Source organism: Camelus dromedarius, chromosome 9, assembly GCF_036321535.1.
Source record: "Camelus dromedarius isolate mCamDro1 chromosome 9, mCamDro1.pat, whole genome shotgun sequence".
Classification (NCBI taxonomy): domain Eukaryota; kingdom Metazoa; phylum Chordata; class Mammalia; order Artiodactyla; family Camelidae; genus Camelus; species Camelus dromedarius.
This window is the reverse complement of record NC_087444.1, coordinates 75,668,936-75,684,860: the sequence shown is the minus strand read 5'-3', so window position 1 is coordinate 75,684,860 and position 15,925 is coordinate 75,668,936. Positions and strand designations below refer to the sequence as shown.

General features: G+C 41.5%; 1 protein-coding gene across 1 annotated transcript in view; it reads left to right on the top strand.

The window, feature by feature from the left end:
- Window positions 1-15,925, top strand: part of LOC116154645 (zinc finger protein 649) — a 32,176-nt gene that overhangs the window by 2,171 nt on the left and 14,080 nt on the right. The window contains exons 2-5 of the mRNA XM_064489879.1: window positions 4,073-4,276; window positions 7,549-7,675; window positions 11,969-13,218; window positions 13,415-13,472. Of these exons, the coding sequence (XP_064345949.1) occupies window positions 4,262-4,276; window positions 7,549-7,675; window positions 11,969-13,218; window positions 13,415-13,472 (1,450 nt within the window). The 5' untranslated portion in view covers window positions 4,073-4,261. The remainder of the gene's footprint in view (window positions 1-4,072; window positions 4,277-7,548; window positions 7,676-11,968; window positions 13,219-13,414; window positions 13,473-15,925) is intronic.

The window sequence follows — 15,925 nt, the reverse complement described above, 5'->3', positions numbered from 1 at the left end:
GATCCTATCACTGTGTCTGGGTGGATAGTGTGAAGATTAAGTTGAATTGTAGGACACCCAGCAGGTGTCTGGAGAATTGTTTGGTGGTGTGGGGGGAGTCCCTATCCCGGCATAAGTTGGAAATGGGTCCAGAGCATTCATTTAGTTACTAAACCAGAGTCTTATTTCTTCCTTTTTGCAAATAAAAGTGAAGTCCCTCTCAAGCTTGCTGTGAATTAAGGGAATGAAGTCTATAAAATTGTGGTTAGTGGCACATACATGGTATAAATAAATAATACCTGCTATTTCCTGTACTTGTACTTTTATACTTTGTGAAATTTATCACTTAGGTTCATTTAGTCATTTGGTGGGGGTAATGAACACTTAAAAGACCCATAAACTTAGAGTAATAATTAGGCAACTATAATTTTATTTTCTATTACAAGTATTTTACATACTTATGAAAATGTAATTAAGAAAATAAAATGACCTAATATCTAAGTATAATCACATTAACTTTTTGGTATTGATATTTTTTCGTTTGTCTGTGTATAAACATATGTGGACCAAAACTGTTGCCTGTCATTTCAGTAAACAGCGAATGTGGCCTGCCGTCAAGCCACCAGCCAGTGCACACACACACCCACCACCGCCCTGCCCCACAGTGCACCGAGGGGAATTCAGGATACTGGTCCTAGATAGTTAAGATGTGCATCTAAGGAATAATTTCAGTGAGCCCAGACTCTTGTGTCTTCCCATACTTAGAAAAGCGCTAAAATCATTAATTTGAAATGTCTTTTTTTTGTGATGAGCAGTAATCTTTTGATGTTCAACTACATGTTTCTTTTTCAGCAAAAACTCATATATATCCTGGCTCCTCCCTTACCTCCCCCGCCCCTTACCTTTTGAGAGCAGTTCCTCAGAGCTAGCTGAGAAGCTGTCTCCCAGGCTGTAGTTCTCAGTGAGGTCCCCAAACAAAACATAACTCGCCACATTTTATATTACAGCAGAAAACAATTATGCTATATATAACTTAGAGCTACATGTTTTTTTCACTAAATATAAAATGTTTTTAAATAGCTGCATAGTATTCCATTGAAAGTTTATACTAATCAATTAATCCTCTATTACTAGATCTGTATCTTTATGTGTATGTATACATTTATGTATATATGTGCATATACATACATCTGTAGCTATATAAATACATATATGTATGTGTGTATATATATCTTTGCATGTTTGTGCCATTATTTCCTTTGCAGAAGCTTCTAGAAGTAAAATTTTTGGTTACCAGTAATGCCTATGTTGAACTTTATTAGTACACAGTGTTAAAATATTCCACTAAAATGGTCTGCCATGTCACAGACATCAGTTTTCTTTTACACAATTCTATCCATTTCTTTACTGTGGTAAAATACACTTAACGTAAGATTTATCATTTTAACCATTTTAAAGTGTATAATTCAGTGACATTGAGTACACTCACAGCATTGTACAAACATCACCACTGTCTAGTTGTAGAGCTGTTTTAATCATCCCAGATGGAAACTGTGCCTCCATTACGTACTCACTTCCCATTCCTGTCTCCCCCCAGTCCCTGGCAACCACTAACTGCCTTTTTGTCTCTATGGATTTGCCTATTCTGGACATTTCATATTAATGGAATCATACAACATGTGGCCTGTTCCTGACTTCTTTCAGTTAGCCTGCTGTTTTCAAGGCTCAATCATCTATCGGTACTTTATTCCTTTTTTACGGCTGAGCAATATTTCATTTTATGGATACCCTCCCATTTTGTTTATTCATTCATCTGTTGATAGACATTTGGGTGTTCCCACCTTTTGGCTATCATGAACAAAGCAGCTCTGAATATTTGATTACAAGTTGTGTTTGAATCCCTGTTTCCAATTCTGCTGGGTATATACCTAGATGTAGAACTGGTAAGTCATAAAGTAATTCTGTGTCTAACTTTTTGGGTAACTGCCAAGCCATTCTCCATAGCAGCTGCACCATTTTATGTTGCTACCAGCAGTATATGAGGATTCTAGTTTCTCCACATCCTCACCAACACTTATGATTTTATTTATTTATTTTTATAGCCATGCTGATGGGTGTGAAGTGGTAAAGTGGTATCTCATTGTGGTTTTGATTTATATTTCTCTAATGACAAATGGCACTGAGCATCTTCTTATATGCCATCCTTATTTGTTCTTTGGAGAAATGTCTGTTCAAGTCTTTTTGCCCATTGTTGTCTTTTTGTTATTTAATTGTAAGAGTTCTTTATATATTCTGTCACTAGACCTTTATCAGTTACATGATTTGCAAATATTTTCTCCCATTCTGTGGGTTTCCTTTTCACTCTCAGGTAATGTCCTATTGATGCAGAGTAGTTTTTAATTTTGATGAAATCTTATTTTCTTTGATCTCTGTATTTTTTGGTGTCATATCTAAGGCTCTGTTGCCAAGTCTGAGGTCAGGTGGATTTATGCCTATGTTTTCATCTAAGGAGTTTAATAATTTTCCCTCTTACATTCATTGCATCTGACAGTTGGTTCTCTTTTACTGCTTTAAAGATTCTGTCTCCATCAGTTTGAACTTCGTGTCTTCGTGTAGAAGTCTTTGAGTTTTAAAAAAAAAAAGTAATTTTTAAGTTTTTTGCTTATTGACTGGGGGTCACTCCTTCAAACTTAGCCAGGCCATTTATGACACTGCCTTAGGCTTCTCTTCCTGCTCCTGCTGATCCACCAGAGAGTGCTTCTCGGTGTGTCTTTTATATACTGGCCTCTCATCGGTCTTTCAGGGAATCCATAGACAGGTCAAAACAAACAAGCTTATTAATTCCTTGGGACAAGGTTACTGTTCTTTCCAGGACCAGGTATCCATCCACATCAGGAAGACCGGCTGCCATCTTCAGACTACCAGTCTGCCGTGGTGCAGGGCGAGGCTAGTTTAGAATGCCGTAAAAACTCTCCCAGTTGGTTTCAGTGGCCTTTAACCTGGTCAGCTGTTCACTTTGTTTCTGTAAACCATTGACTATCATCCAGAGTTCCAATAAGGTTGATTCTGACAGCTTCTGCCAGGTTTCTTTGTGCTCCTGAGGAGGCAGAGTCCCCTGGAGGTCTCTTCTCCACCGTTTTGTTTTTGCTGATGTCACTCCACAGTGCTGGCAGCTGTTACATGTAGATTGTGTAACTGGTCAGCTAACCTAATACTCTTATTTTTGGTGCTTACTAAAATTGACCTCCATCTCTAATGTTAGGAATTCTACTTTATTCTTTTATCCAATTGTATTGGGAGTATTTCCAGAACTGTGGTGAAAAATGATACTGCACACACACACACCCCTTTGCTCTTACTGAATGCTTTTATCACTGGCTTTCAGCTGGTCTTGGGGTCCCACCTCCCCCACAGCGGCACACCTGCCCAACATCCATTAACTTCCTTCTCCTTTCTAACAGATTTTCCAGGCATCCTTGGCTTGTGGCAACATAACCCCATTGTCTGCCTCTGTCTTCACATGGTCTCATCTTCCGTGTGTATTTCTTCTCAGTGTGTCTGGTATAAGGACACTCACTGGATTTGAGGGCCTACGTGGATAATCCAGGATGGTCTCATCTCAGGATCCCTAACTTAATTATACCTGCAAAGACCCTTGTTCCAAATAGGATCACATTCACAGGTTCGTGGGGGTTAAGATATAGACATATCTTTTAGGAGGTGACCATTGAACCCACTGCAGAGGGGTATGTGGACACATGATTTTAAGGGAAAAAATGTCCAGAGCTTCACCTACTAGGTGTCCTCCTTCCCAAAACCGATCTGTGTGAGAAGCCTCCTGCCATTGAGGCTTTGTGCTGAGCTGGTTTTCCTTTCCCGTCTTCCCTTTCTCAGTCTTGTTACTTCTACTTCTCTGAAGAAAGGCCTACTCCCCCGCCACTTAGACTGGTATGTTTTATTGCCCCAGGAGCACCACACAAAGGGGCAGTTAGAAGTGCTGGCCTTGACATAAGGTGGGTGCGCAGCGGCAGCGGCAGCGGCAGCGGCCCAGAGGGAAGGTATCACCCCAAATGAACTTACTCTTCCCCCACAGGTCCTGGATTCCCAGGAGCAGGAGAGATCAAGTAAAGGACAAGGAGGACGTTCCTGGAGTTGCACATGGTCATTTCGTGGGACATCCTTCACCTGAGACTGAGATTTCTGAACAGAGATTTAGGGCAGATCCAGAAGAAACTATAAACAGAACATCCCAGTTACTGGGCATTTTCCAAATTGGAAGAAAATGACGAAGGCCCAGGTGACTTTTGGTTTGTTTTATGTTTGATTCCCTTGTGAATTTGTGGAGGCCTGAAAAAAAATCAGTTCATTTAAATGAAAAGTGTACCTTGGGAAAAATGAGTTCTGGGGAGAAATAAACTTAGGCCATACCTTCAAAATCAGGACAAAGTACAATCGGGAATGTATTGTTCCTAGAGTTCATACGACGTGACCAGTGTTGGAATGTAATGTGTGGCTCTGCAGGACCTTGTTGGTCAGCTGTCGGCCACACCCACAGACTCATGATGAGTTATGTGATATGCAATGACCCTGGGAGAAGGCACATCAGTTTCTCGGGTGATGTCACTGTCTCATGGTACTTAAGTCTTAGGAAATATCTTTGATGATTTCTTTCTAGAGGTGATGTGGTGACTCTGTGTTCATAGCATTTTCCTAAGAGATGTACAAGCAGGCTGTGTATGGTTCTTATATGATTATTCTGAGTGCCCTGAGGGACTAGACCAAGTAGAATTCAGTGGACACAGGTTTTCAGAAGACCACAGCCTGGTGACTTACATACCCACACTTGTTCCTGGCTGGGTTTATCTTTGAATAAAACCTAAAGTGTCCAGGAAAATGGAAGATTTGCATGGTTTCTTAAGGTCATCTGTGGACAGATTGCTGAACTGGTGCTTGAGTACGGACTTGGCCACAGGGAGTCAAGTTCTGTTGTTCGGTAATGTCTTGGGTTGCTGAGATCCATAGTGTACTTTAGAACTTCACCTTATCTCAGAAAATACAGGGTCCTTCCCTGTTCAAAATCTGGTCATGACTATACTTTTCATGACCAAAACACTTAAGTATTTGTGTAGATAGGAAAGAGTCGGATATTGTTATATTTATTTGAAATACAGTTAGTGAACTACATTGAAAAGAACTCATCTAAATATTGAAACTAGCAAAATAATACATAATCATCAATGTGATGTTTGGTCAGTTTAAATATTAACCTTTGAAGCAATGACATCTGATCCTGGTGTGGCTATTGTCCCATTCAAAGAGGTATCATTATTTTTGAGTGAGGATGGTTATTGTATTGACACTAAATTTGAAATTCCAAGTTGATAAAGCTATTAAAAATGAAATCACTGATCAAGTAATAAAGAAAAATTAACCAGAAAAAGTTCAATTGCTTATAAAATTTTGACAACTGAAAGAGAATACCCTCTAAATGTAGTTATTACCTCCTACCTCCTTGTCGCCTTTATTTTAATTACACAAATAACTCACTGTGGCACAGTAAAAGGTATTATATATATTCGGCCTTTGTCTCTGGTCCCTGGCACAGAGTACCTAAAACCTTTGTAATTCCCTGAGTGGTAGCAGTGTCTCTTTTTATTCATAACAAGCCCCTCTGAGCCACACGTGAGTTTATGCCAATGAGGTGACACAGGGTGGGCCCCTAACAGCTTCGGGATGGGGGCTGATCTCTACGAAGACCAAGCCTTGATTAGAGGGTTGGAACTTGCAGCTCTGCTCTGACCTTCATGGACAGGAGACGGGCTGGAGACTGAGCTCGAGCCCTAGTAGCCAGCGATTTAATCCGTCAACAGAGCCCAGCGGGGTTCAGAGAGCTTCCAAGTGGGCAAGCACAGCCACCTGCTGGGAGGGCGGTGCATCCCAGCTCCGCTGGGACAGAGGCCCCTGGACCTCTTCACGTGGCTGTTCATTTGTATCCTTCATAATAAACTATGCCAGTAAGTTTAACATTTTCCGGAGTTCTGTGAGTTCCGGCAGATTATCAAGCCTAAGTGGGGAGGCTGTGGGAATCCCTGAAGTTGTCGCCAAGCTGGACACAAGTGCTAGGAACCTGGGACTTTAGACTGGTGTGTGAAGCGAAGGCAGTCTTGTGGGACTGAGCCCTTTCACCTGGGGAGCCTGATGCTAACTCTGAGTTGTTAGTGTCAGAACAGGATTGAATTGTAGGCCGTCCATTTGGTGTCAGCGGATTAAGAGAGCTGGAGAGTTGGTACTGGAAAAGATACCATGTACTTGGTGTCAGAAGAAAAGCCCAGACTTCTGGATACTTTTTCAATGTAAAAGACTCAAATTATATAGTATCCATAGTGAGAAAACAAATCTTCCTTCCCCACCCCATACTTTTACCTCATCTGCTAGCACATCATTACCAAATGTTTATTGGTAATGTTTTACATGTAAAACACACACACACACACACACACACATGATTTTACATGTTTAATTGACCTTTTTTACACGAGTAGACTCATAGTACATTGTTCTGATGTCACAAGCACATAGCTCAGTGATCGACAAGTAGGTGCTGAAAAGCGTGCAGACGACCTCAGGTGAGCAAGAGGATTTCATGGCCGCACATTACAGAAATTTGTGAGTTGCTGAAATGAATGGATGACTGAATATTTTAATAGGACTTTGCTTCTTTCACAATATATTGGAAAAACAGGAATATAGGTGGTGAAAAATGAGCAGAACAACTTCCTTCACCTTCCTTTTGAATAGGGAGAAACCCGGTCCTTCCCCTTGGGTCTCTCCATTGCTCACACGCCACTACCACACTCACAGCACTTCTGACACCAGCTGTGTGGGAGTTTTCTCCCACCAAGCAATTCTCTGACACCCACCGTGCGTCCTACAATTTAACTCAATCTGGACACTGTCTACCTGGAGGTTGCATCAGGTCCCACAGGCTAAGGGTTCAGTCCCATTAGAGTGTTCTCCACTTCAGATGCCAACCGAAAATAGTTAAGTCCCAGGTTACTTGCAACTTCTGTCCGACTTGGCTACAAATCAGAGGTTCCCGAAACCCCCTCCTTGGGTTCAGTTAACTTGTTAAGAATGGTTGACAGAACTCAGGGAAACACTTACTTACATTTACTAGTTTACTGTAAAAGATGTGAAGGATATGGATGAACATTCAGATGGAAGAGGTGCCCAGGGGAAGGTATGTGGGAAGGGACACGGAGCTTCCACGCCCTCCATGGGGTGCGACACCCCCAGCACCTCCACGTGCTCAGCAACCCAGAAGCTTTCTGAACCTGATACTTACCACATAGGAATCGACAAGCATTTCAGGAGCCTTGCGTCAGGAACCAAATAACTATTAGAACAAAAGATGCTCCTAGTGTTCTTATCACTCAGGAAACTGCAAGGGTTTTAGAAGCTCTGTACTGGGAATCAGGGACAGGCCCTTAATATATTTTCTATTATCTCACACCTTCCATTTCAATAACTAGAGACACACTTATATTAAACAGGACTGTGTTGTTACAGGGATCACTGACCCTGAAGGATGTGGCCGTGGACTTCACAAGGGAGGAGTGGCAGCTCCTGACCCCTGCCCAGAAGGCCTTGTACCGGGAGGTGACGCTGCAGAACTACAGCCACCTGGTGTCCGTGGGTGAGAACGCTCCCTGTGTCCCTTGGACAGCGCCTTTCCTTTCTCGGCTTCTAAACACTTCGTTGTGTCTGAGATGCTCTGAAGTAGATTTTCACTCCACAGCCTGGCCCCAGATGAGAAGGTTTAATCTCCTCTCATTTTAGCAGAAAGCCTTTAATTTGCAAACATGCAAATCGTGCAGTCGCTAAAGTGTACCATTCTCAGGGTCACAGATCCCTAGTGCAGTCTGGTAGGCCTAGTAAGTCTTCTGTCATCTCCCACGAACAGTGTACCAAGTTCGCAACCTAGATACACTTTCCAAGCTGGAACAGGGAGAACCGCCATGGACTTTAGAACACGAAATTCACAATCAGCCCCATCCAGGTCAGTGAGAGAGAACCTGCAGGAGGGGCAAGGCTGCAGAAATCACTTTGGTCCTTTAGAGAAGGCATCACAGTGGTGAGGGGGTCTAAGGATACAGAAATAGCCTCTGTGTATCCCTCCTCCCATACGAGACTCTTGCTGTGTGGGAATTTAGAGGAAAACATACCCCTTTATCTCTTCTTGGAACAAATTCTTGTTTATTTCCTCTTAGATGTCAGCTTTTTCCCCCTAGGATTATTCTTGCTTGGATTTTCAAATCGTCAGAGTATGATTCTGGGTTCCTTTCACGTCGCTTGCTATGAAATTCCTCCTTCTGTGTCTTTCTAAGAGGAAAGTTTGACTTCATCATTGTCCTCTGACTAATACACCTTCCTGCCCCTTTGGGAAATGTTTATTTCCTTTTATGACATCCAGCCATACCTTGGATGTCTTACTCTCGTGGTAACTGGTCTCTTAATGTACATTTATCTGCTTGCTCAACTTTTCTTTTTCTTTACTCTGAGTATCTTTAGAGTTATGTTTTCATCCTCTGCTCTGGCTCATAGGCTGTAAAACCTTACTTCCTTCAGATGTGTTGAGCTCTTATTCTCTGTGGAGACTCTCAGTTGACACGTCCTTAACACTGTCTAATACACATGCTGGTACCATATATTTCACATCTCCATGGCACCTCCTTGTGAGTTCCTACTTTTTGTGTGAGGAACTCGATTATCTTCCCTCCAAGAAAATCCCTTTTCATTGTCCTTTTTGAAATTCAGATTCTCTTGTACTTTCCTTTTTTTTTTTTTTTCAGTGGAGGTACTGGGACCTGAACCCAGGACCTCATGCATGTTAAGCCTGTGTCTACCACTGAGCTGTTTCCCTCCCTGACTCTTGTACTTCTGTGCATCATAAATCTTGCCCATCCTGGCATTACCTTGAATTGTCTCTAGTCCCTGAGCTCCTGTGTTTAAGGTCTTTGGTGTTCCCGTTCTTCGTTTAACTAGGAAAAACCTTTATAAAATTTCTCATTCTCAATTCCTAGCCTGAATAGAATCATAAAGCTTCATGCCCGCCTTTGTGTATTTGTTAACTCTAATCATTCTTTTAGTTCAGCTGTAGATTTTGTTGCTGAATTCCTTTCTGATGACATTAAGTCCTAAGTGACCATATTACTATGACAGAGAAACTTCTCTACTGTGAAAGACTTAAGTCCCTACTCTCAAAGAGGAGGAGACAGAAATTTAACAAAACAAATACAGATTTTCAATTTTACAAGATGGAGTTAATGGAGACAGACGGTGATCATTACACAACATTATGAATGCATTTAATACTACTGAACTATGCACTCAAAAATGATTAAGATGGTAAATTTTGCATTATGTGTATTTTATCACACTGAGTATACATGGGAAAAAGTACACACATGCTATATCTGGTGGTGAAAAGGGCTGTAAACAGCAATTCATCAGCGTGTGTTAGAGTGGGTGGTGAGGCTGGGGCTCCTCTCTTAGGAGTAGGAATGCCTGTATAATCTAAGGTGCCTTTGAGCAGAGAGATGAGTTGTTATGAGGTTTCCTGGGTGAAGAGTGGAGAGAATGGGACGTTCACAGCAAAGACAAGAGCATGTTAGAGGAACATCAAGGAAGCCCATGCAGACAGAGCAGAGTGAGCAAGATAGAAAATGACAGGAGATGAGGTCAGTGGGGTCTTAGCTGGGGGCTGTCGATAGGTCAGTTGGTAATGTAGGGTCCTGTCATCTATTTCAAGGACTTGGTTTCACTCCTAATGGATTGAGAAACCTTTAGAAGGTTAAGTGTGGCAGTGACATGATATAATTTATGTTTCAGAGCATCACTCTGGCTATGGGTAGAGACTAGACGAATAGGCAGGTGTTGACGCAGAAAGTCAGATGGGAGACCTGGTTCTTGATGACTTCAGCCCAGCTTGAAGAGAGTACTGGAAGGTTCTGGATGAATAAAGGCTGATTGAATTTGCCATTGAACTAGATATGGGGTATCTCAGTTTCTTTGGGCAACTGTAACAGATTACCCCAAACTGGGTGACTTTAAACAGCAGAAATGTACTCTCTCACAATTGTAGGTGCCGGAATTTGGAAATCAAGGTGTTGGTGGGGCCATGCTCCCTTTTAAAGGTTTAGGAAAGAATCCTACTCGTCTCTTCCTCACTTCTGGGAGCAGCCAGAAATCTTTGATGTTCCTGAGACTGTAGACACGTCATTCCAGTCTTTGATCTCTGTCATCACATGGCCTTCTCCCTGCATGTCTCTGTGTGTCTGTAGCCGGATCTCCCTCTCCTTACAGGGACACCAGTCATTGGATTAGGGATGACTCTAATCCACTGTGGCCTCATCTTAACTGATTACACATACAAAGACACTGTTTCCAAATCAGGTCACATTCATAGCTACAAGGGGTTTGGATTTTTTTTTTTTAAGCTTCACAATTGATCTTTATTAAATACCATTTATTTCTTAAGCTTAATGTAACTAGTTAAATAACTATTGAAAAAGATTATAAAATCCTTTAAAAATATTATATTGCTTTAACTATGAACTGATCATCATGTGTTCTCAATCTGGACACTAATTCAAAGCCAAGATAGACATTTGGCTATCGATATTCATTTTACACGACGAGTGAATATGTGTGTGTGTGTGTTTTAATGTAAGTATAGTCAATTTACAATGTTGTGTTAATTTCTGGTGTACAGCATAGTGATTCATTTATATATATATATATATATATATATATTCCTTGTCATAGTCTTTTTCATTATAGGCCATTACAAGGTATTGAATATAGTTCCTTTTGCTATACAGTAGGACCTTGTTGTTTATTGGGGTTAGGATTTAAACATATCTCTTTGGAAGACATAATCAAACCCTAAGATGGAATGTGAAAGGAAAAAAAAAAGGTGGAAGATGATGCTAAGAATTTTTGGTAGAAGAGACAAAGTTTAGTGGGAAACAATTTCAAAGCAAAGGTTTTTTTTTTTTTTTCAGAGCAAAGATTTTTATGAGCAAAGCTAGGACAAATGTTCATGTAATATTTACAAATTAAGCTTTTGAACGTGTGAAATGTTTTTGCGCTAACTGAACGCTGTGCAAAGTTCACCGTGAATCGTAAATATAGGGCCTATTTGAGAAACTTGTAAGTAGCCTAAAGTGGTAGAGAGAGAATGGAGAATGACTGTGTCCTTAAGCACTGTGTGCAGGAGATACAGGTGGGTTTCTGAAGTACGAAGATGATGAGGAAACATGGCAAGAAACTAGAACTGTGCAAGGCCGCGTACAAGACTGTCGAGACTGGCCTAAAACTGGCCATGTGAAGGCCACTTACGTCCTCAACCTTGTCAGTTCCTGGAGGTGGGAAGTCATTTAGCCATGTGAAGTGTGGCCGATTTTCTAACACTCAAACTGAAGGTAACCTTTGACACTTTTCTTCCTCAGTTTTTAGCTCTTCCAGTTCCTTCTCTGCAGCTCTCATTTCAGAACCCCATTCTTCCATAGGATCGTCTTTCTCTTCATCCTCCAATTCTTAGTTTCTATTTCCCCCTCAGTTACATTACTGTGTTTTTAACCATTTCCAAGAGATAAGAGTTAGTGCTTAATGGATGGAGTTTTTCAGTTGGGGAAGATGCAAAAGTTCTAGAGATGAATGGTGGTGACAGCTGCACAGCAGTGTGGACGTACTGAATGCCAGAGAACTGTACACTCAAATTGTTAAAATGGTAATATTTATCATATATATTTATAACTTTTATAAGCTTTTTTAAAAAAGAGAGATGAGGCACATTTATACCTGGAGTCTTTTTTATATTTGCTATCATAGGTTTTCCACTAAAGAGCCAGCTCACCCCAAGATTTTTTGAAGTAGTTTTATTCCATGTGATGCTCATGGAAGGGTTCATTGTTCTCTTTCCTAGAAATTGAGAAAGTGGCTGGTCTTGTGCAGCTGCACTGGCAAAACCAAAATATGCCGCAGAGGATGGAACAGTGTTATGGACAGGATGCATTTGGGAATATTATTCATTGGAGCAAAAATTGTTTTCCTTTAAAGCCAAATCATGATGTATTTGATTTACATGGAAAACCTTTGAAACCATATTTAGATGCAATCAGCCAGAGCAGTCGCTTTGACCCAGAAGAGCCTGCTGAGCTTGCTGCAGAGGGAAGAGCCTTGCTTCATGCTAGTCGTGAGCAAACTCATCCTGAACTTGAACATCAGCAAATACACAAAACAGAGAACACCTATGAATGTGCTGAATGTGGAAAAGCCTTCCTCAAGAAGTGTCGGCTCAACGAACATAAGAGAATTCATACAGGAAAGAAACCCCACGGATGCAGTGTGTGTGGGAAAGCTTTCTCCAAGAAGTTCAAGCTCACTGAACATGAGCGATCTCACAAAGGAGAGAAACCCCATGAGTGTGGTGAGTGTGGAAAAGCCTTCCTCAGGAAATTTCAGCTTACGGAACACCAGAAGACTCATACGGGAAATAAACCCCATGTGTGCGGTGTATGTGGGAAGGCATTCTACAGAAAGTCCAAGCTAATTGAGCACCAGAGAACTCACACAGGAGAGAAGCCTTATGAATGTACTAATTGTGGCAAAGCCTTCTGCAGGAAGCGAGAACTCATTGTACATCAGAGAAACGAAAGAGGAGAGAAACCCCACGGGTGCAGTGAGTGTGGAAAGGCTTTTTCCACAAAAACGCAGCTCATTCTGCATCAGAAAACTCACACAGGAGAGAAACCTTACACATGCAGTGAATGTGGAAAAGGTTTCATTCAGAAGGGCAATCTTAATATCCACCAGCGAACTCACACTGGAGAGAAGCCCTATGGATGCACTGAGTGTGGAAAGGCCTTCAGCCAGAAGGCCTGCCTCATCGCACATCAGCGATTTCATACAGGAAGGACTCCCTTTGTCTGTACCGACTGCGGAAAATCCTGTTCGCAGAAATCAGGACTCATTAAACATCAGAGAATTCACACAGGAGAGAAGCCCTATGGGTGCAGTGACTGTGGGAAAGCCTTCACGACAAGGACAACGCTGATTGTCCATCACAGAACTCACACAGGAGAGAGACCCTATGGATGCACCGAGTGTGGGAAGGCTTTCTCTAACATATCCTACCTGGTTAAGCATAAGAGGACACACACAAGAGAGCAACATGTAGATACAGTGAAGGTGGAATGTCCTTCCACAAAGGGTCACAGCTTTTAGATTCCAGTGAACTCATGCAGGAGGAAGACCCTGTTAGTACGGTGACTGTATAGATACCTTCTGTGATCCCTCAGGGGGCTCCTAGCAGATAGGAATGTAGTCTTTGGGGGCCAGCCGATGTCAGATGTGCATCCTCAGGAGATAGAGTGTGTGTGCAGGAGAGAAACCTTATGAATGCAGTGAATGTGGTTATGCCTTCAGTGGTCAATCACATTTTATGTCACAAAAAACACATAGGAAAACACTGGTGCATTGTTTGGAAAAGCCTTGAGCAACAATGTCTAGCTGATGATACGGTGATGTATACACTGAAAGCCTGTGAGTGAGGAGCTTAGGGAGGCTGTGTTTTGGAAGATAGGCCCTGTCTCCCATCAGTCATCATCGGTGCGCTCACAGTGAGTAGAAATATAATGAAAGTGGGAGGGAAAGTCCTTGCCCTCAACAGGTGTCATTACATACTGGGGAGAAACTGTTGGAAGGCAGTGAATGGGGCAGGGTTCTCAGTGCCTCATCTACTAGCTGGTGAAATCATATAAAACTAGCACTGTGAACACACTAACTGGAATGCCTTTAACAAAATATTAAAGTTCTTTTGAAGCAAAGGCCTGTGAAAATGAGGAATATTTGAGGGCTTTGTTACCATTTCTCACTTCATTACACATTACGTAACCCACCTGATGTACATTTCTGGAGAGGAAGCCTCAAACCATATTCCTAGTCACTATGCTAATGAATCCATAATTTAAAGGAGATAGTCCACTCTGCATCACTGGTTTATCACACTATATTCACTTCTCCCAGTTGTGGATCCTTTTTCTTTTCTTTTTTAAAAAATTACCTTCAATACCTACCCAGTATCATATGATAATACTGTAAAGTATCCAAAGGTATGCATATGGAATTACATGATGATTAGTGGTCACATTTCTTTGACTCTGAATTTAACTTATGTAAGGAATTTATTTAAGGAATTTCTGGCATTGAAATTTTAGTGTAGGCCACTTTGAGTCAGATGTCAGTCAACCAACCAAGCAAACTGTGAGAGCCACTCTAATTGAGCTCACCCATTTAAGCCAGAATCAATTCATAGTAAGCCCATATTATTAAATTTGCTTGATCCAGAATTATAGTCCTTCCATCACAATGCCACGAATATTTCCCAGGTTTCTACTGAACACATAAACAATATATGAGAAAGATAAACACTCCACGACTACACTGGGTTTATCCAAAGAATGCAACGTAGGTTAAAATTTGTCTAATTTTTTTTTTTAATGGAGGTACTGGGGATTGAACCCAGGACCTTGTGCATGCTAAGCATGCGATCTGCCATGGAGCTATGCCCTCCCCCAGCAAATTTTACAAGCAATGTAAGTCACTGTATTAGACTGCTTTGGCTGCCACAACAAAATACCACAGAGCGGGTGGCTTAAATAACAGAAATTGTCTCATAGTCCCAGGAGCTGCAAGCCCCAGATCAAGTTCCAGCAGATAGTTTCTGGTGACACAGGGTTTTCTGGTTTCTCTTACAAGGACACTAAACTTACTGGATCAGAGCCCTACCCTTACAGCCTCACTGAACGTTCATTACTTACCTTAGGAGCCCCATCTCCAACTACAGGCACACTGGGTTTTAGGGCTTCAACATGGGAACCTGAGGAGATACAAACACTCAGTCTGTAATTTTCCACCACTGGCCCCATTCTTTCCCCCTCTCCCCTGCCCAATTCATGACCTTGAATGGAAAATACACGCATTCCATCCCAACAGCCCCCAGAATCTTAACTCATTCCAACATTAACTCTGAAGTCTACAGTCCATACTCTCATCTAAATCAGATCTGGGTGAGACTTGAGGTATAATTCACCTGGAGGCAAAATTCCTCTCCAGCTTTGAACCCATGAAACCAGGTAAGTTACATGCTTCCAAAACACTATGGTGGGACATGGGTAGGATAGACCTTCTCATTCTAAAAGCAATCATAAGGGAAAAAAAGAGTGACAGTTGCCAAGCAAATCCAAAACCTAGAGAAACAAATTTTACTAGATTTTTTAATTGAAGTATATTCAGTCTGCAATGTTATGTCAATTACTGGTGTACAGCTCTTAGATCTTAAGGCTTGAGACTAATCGTCTTTGGTTCAATGGTAATTTGAATTTATTCATTTTATTATTTTTAATTTTTTTGCGAGGGGGGAGGTAATTTTTTTCATCTTTTTTAAGTGGGGGTACTGGGGTTTGAATTCAGGATCTCGTGCGTGTTAAAACACGCGCTCTATCACTGAGCTATACCCACTCCTTACTTGTAGGTTACATTGTAGGTGGGATTCATAACACTTGGCTGTAATGAGAAAATCAAACCAGCAACTTTACTTCTACATTCTCTACACCAGTAGAATGTACGGCTTCACGAAGAAAGATGTTTTTGTCTGCGTTTCTACCTTTTGTATTTCCAGCAAGCAGAAAAGTGTTTGCCACATAGTAGGCATTTCATAAACATCTGCTCGGTGAATAAATGATTAACCCCTTTAGTTCGAAGGCTCTCTGAGCCTGGTTGTATAATTACAGGGAGTGCGGTGTGCACTAAGAGCTCTCAGTTTAATCAGTTGGGCTGCAACATTGAACAGAATCTCTTCCCTTTCTCCGAGGTTGGGGGG